Source organism: Dendrobates tinctorius, unplaced genomic scaffold, assembly GCF_039654945.1.
Source record: "Dendrobates tinctorius isolate UK_male_01 unplaced genomic scaffold, ASM3965494v1 ptg000060l, whole genome shotgun sequence".
NCBI classification, from domain to species: domain Eukaryota; kingdom Metazoa; phylum Chordata; class Amphibia; order Anura; family Dendrobatidae; genus Dendrobates; species Dendrobates tinctorius.
In genome coordinates, this window is record NW_027361728.1 from 39809983 (window position 1) to 39826519 (window position 16537).

Sequence of the window (16537 nt, forward strand, 5' to 3'; positions counted from 1 at the left end):
TTCTTTCATTCTCTGTTCTGTCTTTCCCTCATTTTCTTTCTCTCTCTGTTCTTTCTTTCTCTCTCTGTTCTTTCTTTCTCTCTCTGTTCTTTCTTTTTTCTCTCTCTGTTCTTCCCCTCTTTCTTTCCTCTCTTTCTCTCTGTTCTTTCTTTCTTTCTTTCTTTCCCCTCTTTCTTTCTCTCTCTGTTCTTTCTCTGTCTCTCACTGTTCTTTCTTTGTCTCTCACTGTTCTTTCTTTCCCCTTTCTTTCTCGCTATCTGTTTTCTTTTTTCTCTCTCTCTCTGTTTTCTCTCTTCCTTAGTGCCAGTCAGTGTGCCCATAATGCCAGCCACTGTGCCCTCAGTACCAGTCAGTGTGATTAGCAGTGCTAAATGGGTGCGATTAGGTGTGGACATGGGTGTGACTAGTTGTGAAATGGGTGTGGCTGGGCGCGGCCAAAATTTGCAGCGGCGCGCTATGCGCGCCGCACTCTTTGTCCATCTTTCCCTTCTTCAAAAGTTGGGAGGTATGATAGGGGCGGCTATGACCATGGGGTCTGGTTGCCCAATAGAGAGCAGTTCTGCCAGGAATTCTGTAATCATGCATACACAATGGGACAGAGATTTGGGAGGAGTACTGTACCTAAAAGCAATAAATAGGACTGAGCTGAAATACTGGGCACAGCTGTGACTACATGTTATATAGTCGTGTTAATCTCCTCTCACTTCTTGTAAACTACAAGTGTACAAAGATATTATATAGTCACCATGTGACTAGTGGGCCTGTGTAACTTCAAATACCAGGGCTGAATTTTAGTCCCAGTCCGGCCCTGTGCAAAACTATCCTATATGGACAAATATACACAGCACCACAGACGGCAAAGCACCCCACGCCTAAAGAGCACCGCTATAAAACTCCAATAATCTGATACCAAGTGAGGTGGCTCTCTATACAGGCCACTAGTTACTGACAGACTGCCGCTATTCTTCTGTTGTCTATGCGGTACTCTGATGATACTGGGAATTGAGGGGCTGGTATAATAGGGGTGCGCTCGGCATTTCAGGTCTCCTTGGCAGTAATTCCTAAGACACGCTTGCATACTTCTAGAGTTACGTTTATGTCTGGTGGTCCCTTCAGCGCCCATAATAATGACCCATATTATGTAGGATGATGCGGGTGGAGCCTGGCTGTGGGGCTTCTTTCAGAGGCCAGATAAGCCACCACAGATACTAGAAGTGACAAATAAACCACTGCCCCCATTGTAACTTGCACTGTATGGGAGCGAGGTGGCCGGTTGCTATGGGTAACGCCTCCATTCTTGTCCGGTCTCATTTCCACGCAGTGCACAGATTGAGCAGCAGCGGTGCCGGGAGGAAGCCACATACCTGAGTGCACAGGTCCCGCCCTGCCGAGCACAGCACGTCACCCACCTCCGGCTGCTGAGGACTCCGGGAGCGGCAGGGGGTCGTGTGTGTCCCGCAGAGCTGGGCCAGCAGCCCGTATGTGACCGCCGCTGATACACCGTGCACCCGTTAGGTATGTATACGTGTGCGCCGTGCCGATATCCCGGAGCAGCTGCTGGACCCAGCAGCTCCTTGTATCAGCCCCGTCTTCGGGACAGCACTGATTGCTGGGCTGGTAGTTTAATCGGGATCGCTCCATCATAGCGTATCCTCAGTGCAGACATGTCTGGCTGCAGATCACCTCTCTCCCCCAAATGAAACACTCGCATGCTGCAGGGATCAAATATTGGGGTGGCTGTTGTCAGTCACTGTCGTCTCGTTACATTGCTATCCTGTACCCTAAGTAGTTGTCGCAGGTTCCCCCCCCCCCCGAGCCCCTATGTGATTGCAGTATTGCATGCGTTTCCTATGGGGAGAGGGGTATAAGCGGCTATCAGACAACTCTAGTGGCGTTATATCTCAGGGTCAGCTATTCTCTTTACCCTCCCCCCATTTTCCCACATACTTGTGGCAGTGGTTGATCTGAGAGAACAAAGAGATTGGGCTTGTTGAAGTCAACAGGTCTGATCCTTATGTCAGGGGAGTGTGGACACCCAGTATACATCAGATGCTTGTGTGATTCCTGTGCAGGCTCCACCGATCGCGTCCACATCACTGGGGTATCCCTAAGGGAGCACAGACTTTTTACTTCAGCTGCCAGCCAAGAGCAGGTGAAAATATACAATCCCCATCATTTACAGATGGACTACCAGTCTCTCAGAAATAATCTTGGACAACGTCTTGATCCATTACCAATAAGCTGATCCGTCAGTGCAATCAGTGGGGAACAGGGCAGTGTTTCCTTTCCCTGCGGCGCCACCATAGGGGAGATTGGGCATTACACATTGCCCATTCAATTCAACAAGTTGTCTGTAATGTGAGATCAGTCATCCACAACAAGACATAGAATTTGTGGCCAAGAGACGACGAACAGGGCACCCTTTCTATCAACTCCGAATTCATCAGTAGGGTATGAAAATGATCTGTTCGCTCTACTGAGCCAGGCTACATGTGAATTTATGGAGATGGTCTACATCATTAGATGCACTCTGAGATGAGGATGTGGCCCCTGAATAATCCCAATTCCTGTCTGGGCATGTAAAAAGGAAGGTGCATTTTTGGGGTCAGTTATGAGTTGTTAAAGGGAATCTGTCACCTCATGTTTGGCCTATAAGATGTGGCCACAGCCATCAGGGGCTATGTAACCTGAAAGATAAGAAAAACGAGTTAGATTATACTCACCGGGGGGGTGGAGTCGGGTGCGGTGGGTGTCGCGGTCTGGTCCGGCGCCTCCCATCTTCTAGTGATGACGTCCTCCTCCTTACTTCTGACGCAGCTCCTGCGCAGGCGTACTTTATCTGCCTTATTGAAGCAGAGTAAAGTACTGTAGTGCGCAGGTGACGGGAATGGTCAGAGAGGTCCAGCGCCTGCGCACTGCAGTACTTTACTCTGCTCTCAACAGAGCAGAGAAGTGCGCCGGCGCAGGAGTCGCAGCAGAAGTAAGGAGGAGGACGTCATTGCTAGAAGATGGGAGGCGCCGGACCGGACCCTGGGTGAGTATAATCTAACTCGCTTTTCTTATCTTTCAAGTTACATCGGAGGCTTATCTACAGCATTACAGAATGCTGTACATAAGCCCCTGATGGCGGTAGCCGCATCTTATAGGCCAAAAATGGGGTGACAGATTCCCTTTAAATCCGAATTCTGCCTCCCTATTCCTGGTGTTTTTCTGGCTTACACTTTGAAACAAAGTCCAATCATCATCCAGATTTTCTAGAACAGTATTTTACTTGTGATCAAGATTTTCTTCATTACCACTAAGTGTGAACAGAAACGAAATACCCCATGGCTGCCCCTGACCAACAGATGCTGATACCACGCAGTCTGATGCAGATGTATGAAATAATGCTGGATGAGACTGTATGTAAGCAGACCTCCTAACTCTTCTGCGGCGGAAGGAGGGACAAAGTTTGCGTTATTATTATTTATTTACATCTCCGGCTGATGAATACTCCCATCCACCGCTCCTGCTCTAACTATTAGTGGCAGCAGGCAACTGCTGATGGGAGCAGTAGTCTCATCAGCCGACACTAATGACCGGAGGTGAACTTTATATCTCCGATCACAGCTGCAGGCTCATGCTGTCATTTGACAGCGTGGGAACTGTGGCTCTCTGACCAGCAGGGTTGATTTTCCTGTCGATGAGAAGCGGTGTTTGCTGCTCTGTCATGCACTTGACAGTGTGACAAACACCTGGTGTTCGGGGGGCCGAACCCGAACAGTAACACGGACTTCCTGGTGAAGTCCGTGTTCGGTGTCCGAGCCCGAACAGTAGGTGTTCGGTACAGACGGCGAACTTTACTGTTCGGGTTTGCCCATATCTAGGCCTGATACAAGAGGGGCGTTGGCTGCTTCTCGCCAGTACAATGTGGGGAAAAGAAGCTCCCAGCCAGGTCGGCGGAGCGACGTCTCAAAATCGGGACTGTCCCGCTATATACTGGATGGCTGAGACCTATGTGTAAGGGGACACCATGACTTCTGCATGTGTAGGTGGAGTACTTCTGCATATGCTGATTTCACCATTATTAAATGTGTAAATCCTTTCCTTTATTATAGGTTTGCTGCACGTATACAACTACAAGAGTGGGGATTTAGCTTTCGGGTAGGGAGAGGGGATGTTGGAGTATTTTAGATGTGCTCAGAGATTTAGTGTTTGTCGCCTCAGCTGCATGATTTGCGGCTGCTAAACAGCCTGAATATATGTGTGGAATTCCTAACAATCAGGCAAACAGGCAATCCCCACATGTATTCAGCCTGTCTTACAGCCGCAAATCATGCAGCTGCGTCGACAAACACTAAATCTCCGAGCACGCCAAAATACTCAGGGGCCACCCGATCAACGAATATACCCGCTCATCACTAATGCTGGAAGCAGGTAGTAAGGTGGATTGACATGCAGAGAAGTCGTAATGATCAGGGCTTTGGTTTCCACAGTAGCTGTAGAGAGATGTGCTAATCGCTATGGGGCCATGGCATGAAATGCGTTGGAGTCTCTGCTTGTTCTCGTCATAGGAAATTCCAGAACTGAAGAAAGTCAAAACAACATTCATTGTTCTAAAGATTAGGGTTCTTACAGATGTCGGAGCATGGGCTGCAAAACGCAGATTGGCCAATTTATGGACAAAGTATCTTATGCAATTCCAATTTCCCATATTTCATGTTTTCTTGTCATAGTGTTACTGACTGCAGCTTTGTTATATATGAAGGTGGCTACTTTTCATTTGCACTTATTCTGTTTGGAAGTGACGGTCAGTCTTTTGATATTAATACATAGGCTCTCTGAGCTCGCCACCCATCAGCCTATGGCGGATTTAATCACAGCAGGATCCTCCCTACCCATAATTGTAGGCTAGCAGCCCAGGAGTGGTACATGTTGGGTTAGGTTCTCAGCAAAGAGGATCGCCTTGTCGTTGGCTGCTGGGCACACATGAATTGGCCAACTTATGTATCTTTGTTTTTTCCTATTTTCTAGACCAGTAATGCAATTCCAACTTCATATTTGCATGCTATAGTGATACAGATTGCAACTTTGTTAGTTATATGTGGAGATGGCTACTCTTAGTATGCACCTGTTCTCTGTATGGAAATGACGGTCAGTCTTTGATATTCAGTGCATACATGACAGGGTACAATTTATTGAAAAGTGTTGGTCCTTGCTGGATCTCCCTCTGAAAGTTTACATCTGATGGCAGCTGAGAGATCGGCAGTATGCAGGAAGAGCTTCTGGTGTGGTACAGTTGCCTTAGCAAGAGCATTGCTAATGTGGGATGTGTCTCCTGCTATCAGGTTCACCTCTTCCAGCTTAACCAGTTCTTGTTTTTTCATCTGTGCCTTCCAAGAAGTGTTTTAGTTTTTCCGTTGACTTGGCCATCATATGTGCTCTTATTTTATACAGGTAAACATAAGAGAGGGGATTACGTCAGCTCAGCCATAGCGGAGTCCGGAGCAAGGAAAATCCAGCAGTGCAGCAGGAAGATCAATCAATAGACAAAAAAGGTAAATCCAGCTCTTCAGAAATCCGATGTGTATATAAAAGCATCAAATTTATTAGGAAAATTAAAAATAAGACAAAGGCATGGTAGTCATAGCCCCAGCTTGGGGAGATGATAGGCAGACGCATTTCAGACCCTCAGGTCTTTAATCTTTGCAATGATTAAAGACCTGAGGGTCTGAAACGCGTCTGCCTATCATCTCCCCAAGCTGGGGCTATGACTACCATGCTGTTGTCTTATTTTTAATTTACCTACTATTTTATACAGGGTTTTATGTATCAGTGGCCCTCCTTCTTGTGTTATATATTAAAAACTTTGTGCTGGAAAAACCGTGGGGTGGCATGGGAAACTAACAATTCCACAAGGAAAGATTGTTTGTAGGGGGTTATGTCATTCACTGCATGGTAAAAAAAAAAACAACAACTTTTTATTCTGTGGCTCAGTACAATAATTGTGATACCACACTTTTAGTTTATTGTTTTACAATAAAAAATTAATAAAAAGCTATGTTCACACGTTGCGTAGCTGCTTTTGGCTGCAGAGAAAACTGCAAAAAAAAAGCGCAATTGAACATAGCCAAATGGTTTTCCCCTTTCAACTTTTTTTTCCGCTTTCCAAATTAGTTCTTATTATAAAAATAGCAATAAAAATATCAATCCGCTGATACCCTCCAGCAGTGTGTTTTCTGCTCCGATGATTATGTGCAGCCTGCAGTGGCGATATGTTTACAGCACTGCAGCCAATCACTGAAATTAGTAGTTCTGCTACCCATGTAGACAATGTAAGATTAAGGCTGTGTTCAAACGTTGCGTTTTTTTTAGTGTTTTCCCGCTGCGAAAATGCTAAGAAAATGCATCCCATGCAATCCTATGGCATTCCACATTGCTGTGCTAATGCTGCAGATTTTACGCTACGGAATCGCATAGCGGAAAAATCAGCAGCATGTTCATTCTTTGTGCGGAATCGCGGCGATTCCGCCTCCATAGGATTGCATTAAATGCTCACTTTACGCATGTGGCTATGCCCACCATGCGTGAAGTGAGCGCTTCATGTGCGGATGGTATCCAGGGTCTGGAGGAGAGGAGACGCTCCTCCAGGCCCTGAGTACCATATTCGTGTAAAAAATAGAATTAAAATTAAAAAATCGGGATATACTCACCCTCTGATGACCCCCAAAGTCCTTCTCGCCTCTCACCACGCTGCCGGCATCTTCCGGTCCCAGTGATGCTTTGCACGAATCACCTGAGATGACGTCGCGCAAAGCATCACTGGGACCGGAAGATGCCGGGAGCGCCGCTGAGATCGGGGGCCGTCGGAAGGTGAGAAAAAAAAAAAAAAAAAAAATGATTATTAACATCCTATCTTTTACTATTGATGCCGCATAGGCAGCATCAATAGTAAAAAGTTGGTCACACTTGTCAAGCACTATGCTTGTCAAGTGTCACCAACCTGTCAATCACCTTTCCAAGTGATGCTTCAAATTGCTTGGAAAGCGCAAGCATTCTACAAGTTAAATACGCTTGCAAAACGCTTGTGTTTAGCGGGAAAATGCATGCGAAATCTGCATGCGTTTTATCCGCGGCAGGAGTTGCGGAAATTTCCGCAGCATTTCCGAACGTGTGCACATAGCCTAAAAGGTGGCTTGTGTTTAACACATTCTGAGACCCACAACTTTTTTTAGTCGTCTTTTTTTCGGAGAGTTGAACTGTAGTTTTTATTGGTACTATTTTTGTAACAAACATCTTTTTTGTCACTTCGTTGTTTTTTCTTTTTTTTCTTCCTGTTTTGCGGAGGCGAGCTATCTTTGTGAAGCAAGGTCAGCACCTGACCCCTTTACATTCATCCCCTACAGCTTGCAACTTGGATATACAATGAGTGTTGGGAAGGGGTGAATGGCTGGAGACTCTGGTACCCCTCCATTTCATGTGTGTTGTGTGTGCCATGAGGCTTAAGGTTACTTACTGATATTTGCATAAAGCTTCCTAGAACGCAAATCTGTAAAACTGGTTTGGTGACAAATTGCTAGGCTGCACAATGTTTCCAAACTCATGGGATTTTTGTGTAGGTTTTTAAGTAGGTTGCTTCCCTTTAATTTGTCCACTTACTGTGAAGCCGCACCGATAATTAGATGCAAGTAAGTCTATAAGTATATGTTCAACGCCGGACTGCCCTATGAAATGTATTTTATTGCTGTCATGATCCAGGATGGGGTTTCGCTTTGGCCCATTCTGATCAGATTGGGGGTTAATTGTTTCGCCTCTCTCTGGCAGAGGGCGGCTATTTAGTGCTCACTGGACCTAGGTCCGGTGTCAGTTATACTCCTGCCCTCGGCTGAGTTAGTTGACCTTGTGCGTACGTGTGCCTGATATCTTGCTTGTTTGGTTTTGATCCGGTTCTGTCCCTGTTACGAGTTCTGCCTGGCCCTCTTGTACTGCGCTACCTCTCGTGTATGACTTTCTGCTCGTCCCCTTGGTACCACGTCGCCCTCTTGTGTATGACCTTTGGCTTTGTCTGACAACCCGTCTGTTTGTCCCTCCTGTGCCTCGTTTGCCCGTACTATGGTGACCTCCGTTTTGCCTGACTCTGAGTTGTTGTATGGTGTCCTGTCATATCTGAAAGCAGGACGCTAAGCCCTGCCCCCTTGCAGTCACCTGACCATAGGTCCTGTGCCTGCTTGCTAATTTCAGTGTCCGCAGGTCCTGTGCCTCTTTACTTTCCGGCGCTGACTGGACCCTGACACTAATAGTTTGAAGCATGCATTGTCACCTCTGCTGCCTTGCTCTACAGGTATCTTTTAGCACTGTTTCTGTACTCAGGACACGCGCACTGGCTCTGTGAGCGAGTGTAGTGCGGTGTCTCTGACATTATAACTGACCCATACCATTTTTTTTATCTCTGCTCCCATTCTCCTGTGTATGTGATGGATCCTATGCACGCTCTTTCTGAGCAGGTGAGACACCTGACTCGGATGTCTCAGAAACTCCTTGGAGAATGAGTCCTGGCTCAGTCTCAGCAGCTGATCGCTGACACGGTGCAGGGGGTATTCTCATCTGGGGCTCGGGATGTTACATTAGTTTCCCCTGAGTCTCCGGTTAAGTTACCAGATACCTTTTCTGGAGATAAAAGGAAATTCAGAGTTTTCAAGGAGGGCTGTAAGCTTTTTTTTTCATTGAGACGACACTCTTCTGGGGATGAAGGTCAGAGAGTGGGGGTCATTATGTCTCTGTTAAGGGGAGCCCCCCCAAGCTTGGGCTTTTTCCCTTCCGACCACGGCCCCTGAGCGTATGAATGTGGATGCATTTTTTTGAAGCCCTGGGACATATTTATGATGAGCCTGATCGAATGCATATGGCTCAGGACATGGTGATGAGTGTGTGCCAGGGAAAGCACTCAGCCGAGTGGTTTTGCTCAGAGTTCAGATGCTGGGCTACTGAGGTCTTCTGGAATGACGCCGCCCTCCGGGGTTTGTTCCGTAGAGGCCTGTCTGAACATTTGAAAGATGCCTTGGCTCTCCACCCTCCGCCTGGTTCCCTGGAAGAGGCTATGACACAGGCCGTCCGAATGGATCGCAGGCTACGGGCGAGGGGAGTGGTGCAAATTGAGAGACCGTTATTCTGCCAAGGAAGGGGAGCCAGTCATACATTGGAAGTCACGGAAATGGGAACCATCGACCTCAAAGAAAATGAAAGGAGACAACGGCGCATGGGAAAATGCTGTTTTCACTGTGGCGATTCTGGACATTGGAAAAAGGATTGCCCCTCCGGTCCACTGACCAACAAGCGACTGAGCCCGGGTGATTGTCATGGAGGTCACCCAGGCTCTCAGGTACCCTTTTCTGCCTTCACTAAAATGTTGTTACAAGTGGAACTTTGTTGTGGGAGTGTCTCTACATCCACTTCTGCCTTTGTGGATTGCGGTTCATCATTGAACTTTACTGACTCGGACTTGGTGGCCAGGTGTAAGTTAGGGACAGTTAGGTTGGACACTCCTATTCACATTGTTGCCATTGACAAAACACCACTGGTTAAGAATAACGTTATGTTTCGCACTGAAGAGTTTCTCCTTAAAGTGAGTTCCTTACAACAGGAACATATTTCATGTTTTGTTATGGACAACCTGCCTGCAGGATTGGTGTTAGGCTTCCCCTGGTTACAATTGCATAATCCAGTAATTAATTGGGTGTCTGTGTCGTCCGTGGGTCTGGAAGGTATTCCGGAGTGCCTGAAAGACTATACAGACGTTTTCTCCGAAAAAGAGGCTGAGGTTTTACCACCACACCGCCCATTTGATTGTGCCGTTGACCTGGTTCCAGGTGCTAAATTGCCCAAAGCCCGCTTGTATAACCTTTCGGGTCCAGAACGGGCCGCGATGAAAGAATATATTTCCGAGAGTCTCCGTAAGGGACACATTCGTCCTTCTGTTTCTCCCGTAGCGGCGGGGTTCTTTTTTGTAAAGAAAAAAGACGGTGGTTTACGCCCATGCCTTGATTTTCGTGAGTTAAATAAGATAACTGTGAGGAATACGTATCCCCTTCCACTTATTCCTGATTTATACAATCAGTTGTCCGGAGCTAAGTGGTTTTCAAAGTTAGATCTACGGGGAGCGTATAACCTTATCCGAGTCCGGGACGGAGATGAGTGGAAAACCGCTTTTCTCACTACTGAAGGGTTGTTTGAAAACTTGGTTATGCCTTTCGGTCCTGCCAATGCTCCAGCGGTTTTCCAAAATTTCATTAATCATGTGTTCTCTGATTTCATTGGACATTTTATGGTGGTATATTTGGATGACATATTGATCTACTCTCCTGATAAACAGGCTCACATTGGTCATGTTCGGGCAGTTCTCCAAAGGCTCCGGGAGAACTGTCTCTTTGCTAAATTAGAAAAATGCTTATTTTTTGTCCAGGAACTGTCTTTTCTGGGGTTCATTGTGTCTGCTGAGGGGTATCGCATGGATCCTAATAAGGTGCAGGCCATTGTCGAGTGGGTTCAGCCTTGTGATTTGAAGGCTCTGCAGCGTTTCCTAGGATTCGCCAATTATTACCGTAAATTTATAAGGGGGTTCTCACAGGTGGTTATACCCCTCACAGACATGACTCAAAAGGGGGCCGATATCAAGAATTGGTCAACCGCAGCGGTAGTGGCGTTTCAGTTTTTAAAAAAAATGTTTCATGTCTGCCCCGGTTCTTATTCAACCGGACCCGTCGGAACCATTTATTGTTGAGGTAGACGCCTCAGAGGTGGGGGTGGGGGCGGTATTGTCCCAGGGACCCGCCACTTTGACCAATTTGAGACCTTGCGCCTTTTTCTCAAAGAAGTTCTCCCCTGCGGAGAGAAACTATGATGTGGGGAATCGAGAACTTCTGGCCGTAAAGTTGGCTTTTGAAGAATGGAGGCATTTTTTGGAGGGGGCTGTCCATCCTATAACAGTAATTACGGACCACAAAAACCTAGCTTACATTGAGTCAGCTAAAAGGTTGACTTCCAGACAGGCTAGATGGTCACTTTTTTTTTCCCGGTTCAATTTCTTGATCACTTTTCGGCCAGGATCTAAAAATGTCAGAGCGGATGCCTTGTCACGCAGTCTAGATCCGGTGTCCCCCCCCCCCCCCCTCCCCCTCCCCGGAACCTCCATCCTCCATTCTTCAACCTGGGGTGGTGGTGGCAGATATTTCTAATATGTTGGAACGGGAGATTCGGGAGACTCAGTCTCTGGCACCTCCGACTAAGCCGGTGGATAAGCTTTTCATGCCAGCTCAGTTTCGCCTCAAGGTACTCCGGGAGTTCCATGACTCAGTACTGGGTGGACATCCATGGATCTCAGCTACCCAGAAGGCCATTGCTAGAGTATTCTGGTGGTCTGCTTTAGCCTCTGATGCTGGGGAATATGTGTCTGCTCGTGATGTTTGTGCCCGTGCAAAAACAACCTATAACCGGCCGGCCGGGGAATTGGTACCACTGTCAATTCCTGAGAGACCATGGACTCATTTGTCCATGGATTTCATCACCAACCTTCCCCCTTCCAAGGGTAATACCGTCGTTTGGGTTGTGGTGGACAGGTTTAGTAAGCAGGCACATTTTGTACCTTTGGCAGCTCTACCTAAGGCGGAAACGTTGTCCAGATTGTTCGTTGAGCATGTGGTGCGGTTGCATGGGGTACCCTTGAATGTGGTGTCTGATAGAGGAGTGCAATTTGTTTCCAGATTTTGGAGGGCTTTTTGCAAGAGGTTGGGTATTGGTCTGTCCTTTTCATCCGCTTATCATCCTGAGACTAATGGGCAGACCGAGCGGACCAATCAATCTCTGGAGCAAATTTTGCGTTGCTTGACCTCAGCCCGACAGGATGATTGGTGTTCTGTGTTACCGTTGGCAGAGTTTGCATTTAACAACCGCATTAACCAGTCTACGGGTACATATCCCTTTTTCTGTAACTATGGGTTTCATCCTCATTTTGGAGAATTTTCCTGTTTGAATTCTGGGTGTCCTGGGGCGGATGAGACGATCCAGCGGTTGGGGGAGGTATGGTGGGAGGTTCAGAGTAACATTACGAAGGCCCAGGACAAATTTTAAGTTTTTTACGGACAAAAAACGATCCACGGGACCGGTGTTTCAGATTGGGGATAAGGTATGTTTGTCCACCAAGAATATAAGGCTCAAGGTCCCCTCTGCGAAGCTTGGACCCAAGTTTATAGGTCCCTGTGTAATTACCGAAGCAGTTAACCCGGTGGCTTTTCGGTTGCGTCTCCCGCCATCTCTGCGGATCCCAAATGTTTTCCATAAGGCCCTTTTGAAACCTGTGAGGTCCGGTGGGGAGGAATCATCAGCTTCCCCACCACCGGTTTTGGTAGATGGGCAGTCGGAGTACGAGGTGGAAAGAATCGTCAACTCTAGGTTGGTCCATCGTGCCCTTCAATATCTGATACATTGGAAAGGCTACGGTCCTGAAGAACGGTCGTGGGTTCCTGCTCGATCGGTCCATGCGGATCGGTTGGTCCGGGCCTTTCACTCCAAGTACCCTGAGAGACCTGGGGGTCCGGTGGCCCCCCATTGAGAGGAGGGTACTGTCATGATCCAGAACGGGGTTTCGCTTTGGCCCGTCCTGATCAGACTGGGGGTTAATTGTTCCGCCTCTCTCTGACAGAGGGCGGCTATTTAATGCTCACTGGACCTAGGTCCGGTGTCAATTATACTCCTGCCCTCGGCTGAGTTAGTTGACCTTGTGTGTACGTGTGCCTTGTGCCTGATTTCTTCCTTGTTTGGTTTTGATCCGGTTCTGTCCCTGTTAAGAGTTCTGCCTGGCCATCTTGTACTGCGCTACCTCTCGTGTATGACTCTCTGCTTGTGACCCGACTTCTCTCTGCTCGTCCCCTTGGTACCACGTCGCCCTCTTGTGTATGACCTTTGGCTTTGTCTGACAACCCGTCTATTTGTCCCTCCTGTGCCTCGTTTGCCCGTACTATGGTGACCTCCGTTTTGCCTGACTCTGAGTTGTTGTATGGTGTCCTGTCATATCTGAAAGCAGGACGCTAAGCCCCGCCCCCTTGCAGTCACCTGACCATAGGTCCTGTGCCTGCTTGCTAATTTCAGTGTCCGCAGGTCCTGTGCCTCTTTACTTTCCAGTGCTGACTGGACCCTGACACTAATAGTTTGAAGCACGCATTGTCACCTCTGCTGTCCTACTCCACAGGTATCTTTTAGCACTGTTTCTGTACTCAGGACACGTGCACTGGCTCTGTGAGCGAGTGTAGTGCGGTGTCTCTGACAATTGCCTTACACAATAAATGTTCTTATTTTGATCCTATTTGTCTTTAGTAGTTGTTGAGTTGTGTTACAGGGGACCTGCTACCTAGTTATGTGTCCAGTTTTTGTTCTTATTTTATTCATACTGTTCCTCTGTATTTGGGATTATTTTTTTTTTGTTTTGCTTTGGAATCCACCATGCGTTTCCATAAGTTTGGCCTTTTTGTTTATTGCAAATTTTATAGTCTTTACCGAGGTGGCGAGACTCACGGGGTGACACGTTCCAGAGACTCCTGTGAGCCATATCCCCTTGGTATTGATTATAAAAATCAGCTCCTGTATTCCTTACAAGTCTAAAAGAAAATCACAGTTCGCCCTTTCGGGATGCTTGATCCTATATATTTTAAGGGGGCTATAGATGTGAACCATTACTTGCCTGGTAACCTAAAGAATAGTCATTAGTTTCATGCCATTGTATGTTCAGGTGCATTCACAGCATCCGATTATTCCCAGTCTTGTACTGCTGTGTACATGCCCTGGAGAATTGATGGCCTGTCTTTTTTTTTTTTTTTTTTCCTGATCCTTATTACAGCGTCACTGGAAAAGTCCATGGCCAGTGATTACTGCAAATAATTACCATGGGAAGTGGCACCCTGAAGTCCCACATCTGTGGAACAGATCTTCAGTCGCCAACATTTTACAATTTGTGAATTTCGCATTATTATAAAAGGAGAACATACTAGTTAAACTGTGATCTCACAAAAGAACCACACTTCCCAGCATACCTTGCTACCAATAAATAAAAATAATAACCTTACTGGCTACAGATTCGTGTAGGCTCTGGTGTTCCTCCGCTGATGCACCATTATGTTGCTGACATCTGATCACGGTTTGCATCTTATAGCCAGGAATGCCATCAAACCTGTCTCTGAACAGTGAGACGTAGGGCAGTCATTGTGATTTTCAGCTTTTGTTCTAAGAGCCACTGCTTTTTGCATTAAAGGGGGTGTTCTGCTTTTAACTCTATTAGCCCTAAGAGCTAATATTAAAATAACAAAATCATTACCTCCTCTTCTCCACCTCTCCAGCATCCACTTTCCACTGTATCCCATCGGCCCGGTCCTTGCTGACAGTGCTGCAGTGGTGACGTCACAGAGGTCATACCATGATAGATGGCACAAGTCTACTGAGACCGGTGATCGACTGCAGCACATGCTGTCGACAACGCTGCTACAGCCCTGTCAACAGACACCATCGGAGAGAAGCAGAGAGGCAACACTGGAATGGTAGTCAGTAAGGTTGATGATATTTTTACGATTATTAAACCTATTGGGTTTCTGAAGTTTTAAAGTGGAGCATCCCTTTCCATTTTTTACCCTTTTTGCATGTGTGGGGTTGGCGGGGGAGTGGGAATGTGAGAAACTTTATGTATCTTTCCTGAGCATATTATTGAAAAATTCTTATTTTTCCAGCAGGAGGAAGATCCCACATTTTTTCCATGAATAATGAAGTGTTCATCAGCGTTTCTGTGGCAGACAACACATCTGGCCAAGGCACAATGAAGGGGCATGAGGTGCCACCCACAGACTGGCAGAGTATTGAACCAAGCTGTATATTGATCTTACTAATAACCGGAAAAGTAATCATGAACATATTTATATTTTGGGCAAGACACGGTAATGTGAGCGCCAGCCTGATGGGCCACTGCTGTATCTCTCTTGCCATCGTTGACTTTGTGCTGCTGTTTGCCATCTCTGCCATTCACTGGTTCCAGGATTTTACAGTTTTGGGCTTCAGGATCACCAATTACCACATCTGTCTGCTTACACAGATCATATCTCATACTTATGGTATCCTGCATTTGCCATTTTTCTTGGCATCTGGACTGGATTACTACCTGACCATTGTCAAGTGTGTACATATCCCATATTGTTCGGGACTTCTATATGCAGCTTGTGTTCTTCTTTTGTGGACCGCAGCTTTTTCCTATGTTCTTTTGTCTCCTGTTGTATCTCCAGAGTTGGACACTGGACAGTTTACATATCAGTGCAATTTTTACATTAGCAGTCAAAGTTTTTACTTATCCATTTATTTAGTCTTGACCATTTTCATAGCATTTGCTCTCTGCTGTTCAGAAATATTGACTTTCCTAAAGTCATTGAAAGTTATGTCCTCCAGCAACAACACCGTGGTCCTATTTTCATTCCCACCTGGAAATAGTTGGCCTGTCCAAGGAGGCAAACGTCTCATGGCCACCCTTTTGTTTTCCTTTCTGGGTATTTGGGCACCATTTGTTGTTTTCCAAATAATCATACTGGTCTTGTGTGCACATATACCAGGATACATGGATATGAATGTCCCTTGGTTATATTTTATGAACAGTTTCCTAATCGGAGTGTGCATAGGACTGAAATATCCTGACCTGCAAGTGACAGAAAATACTTTTTCCAGCGATGCCTTTATTGGTTGGAAATACTGTGTTCTGCCTTTTATGGATGCTGAACATGTCAAAGGGGAGTCTCTTCTGAACCGGCTACCACCACCAGTTAAGATAATTTGACGCTTTTCTCTTATGATAAACTACTCAGGTTGTGCAGAATAAAGAGTCTATTTGTACAATCCTGTACTTGGCCTTCCTTTGTCTTGGGCCCTATTTAGTCCTACACACTAAGGTTTAACGGGGACCTGACAGCTGTCCTAGTCCCCTAAATCACGACCATGTATGTATAGCAACCTTTTACTGCATTCTAACAAACTCCTTTAGGTGGTTTATCAATTGAAATTGGGATTTGGATGTTTCGCCCCCTGCAGTTCGCCCCCGGATGTTTGTACCCTGTTTTGCTCCCAGAATTTTGTGTTTGGATGTTTCGCCCCCGGATGTTTGTACCCTGTTTTGCTCCCAGAATTTAGTGTTTGGATGTTTCGCCAGTTTGTCCTTGAGGTTCATGAATTCCCATCTGTCATCAATCTACATGTCACAAAAGTACTGTACAGAGTGCTGCACTTTTGTGACATGTTAAATCAACGGTTTCCATCTGTAAACCTCACAACTGATTGCATTATAGTGTCAGAGCATTTTGCCCGCAATTTTAATAAGACATTTTCCAAAACGTTTCTAAAACGTTTTTGTGTTACAAAAACATAACACGAAAAAAATAGGGATTAACCCTGTAGTCAGTCAACAGTCCCCCTGCTTCCATACATAGCCTGCATTAAAGGGGTATTCTCATGCCGAACAGCAAAATAAGGCAGCATGCTTTCAGCA

General features: G+C 46.4%; 1 protein-coding gene across 2 annotated transcripts; it reads left to right on the forward strand.

Moving 5' to 3' along the window:
• The first annotated feature begins 1323 nt into the window (after positions 1-1323).
• Positions 1324-15891, forward strand: GPR160 (G protein-coupled receptor 160). Of its 2 annotated transcripts, none has more exons than XM_073578900.1 (3): positions 1324-1515; positions 5437-5537; positions 14745-15891. In XM_073578900.1, exon 3 carries the CDS (start codon positions 14771-14773, stop codon positions 15830-15832), a length of 1062 nt encoding a protein of 353 aa, XP_073435001.1. In that variant the 5' UTR covers positions 1324-1515; positions 5437-5537; positions 14745-14770; the 3' UTR covers positions 15833-15891. The 2 variants fall into 2 exon arrangements, with proteins under 2 accessions (XP_073435001.1, XP_073435002.1); XM_073578901.1 differs by having other exon boundaries at positions 14748-15891.
• The last annotated feature ends 646 nt before the right edge of the window (positions 15892-16537 follow it).

What these genes read in the sequence shown, in the direction of transcription:
- GPR160 (XM_073578900.1), top strand. Translation starts at nt 14,771, where the DNA reads ATGAATAATGAAGTGTTCATCAGCGTTTCTGTGGCAGACAACACATCT.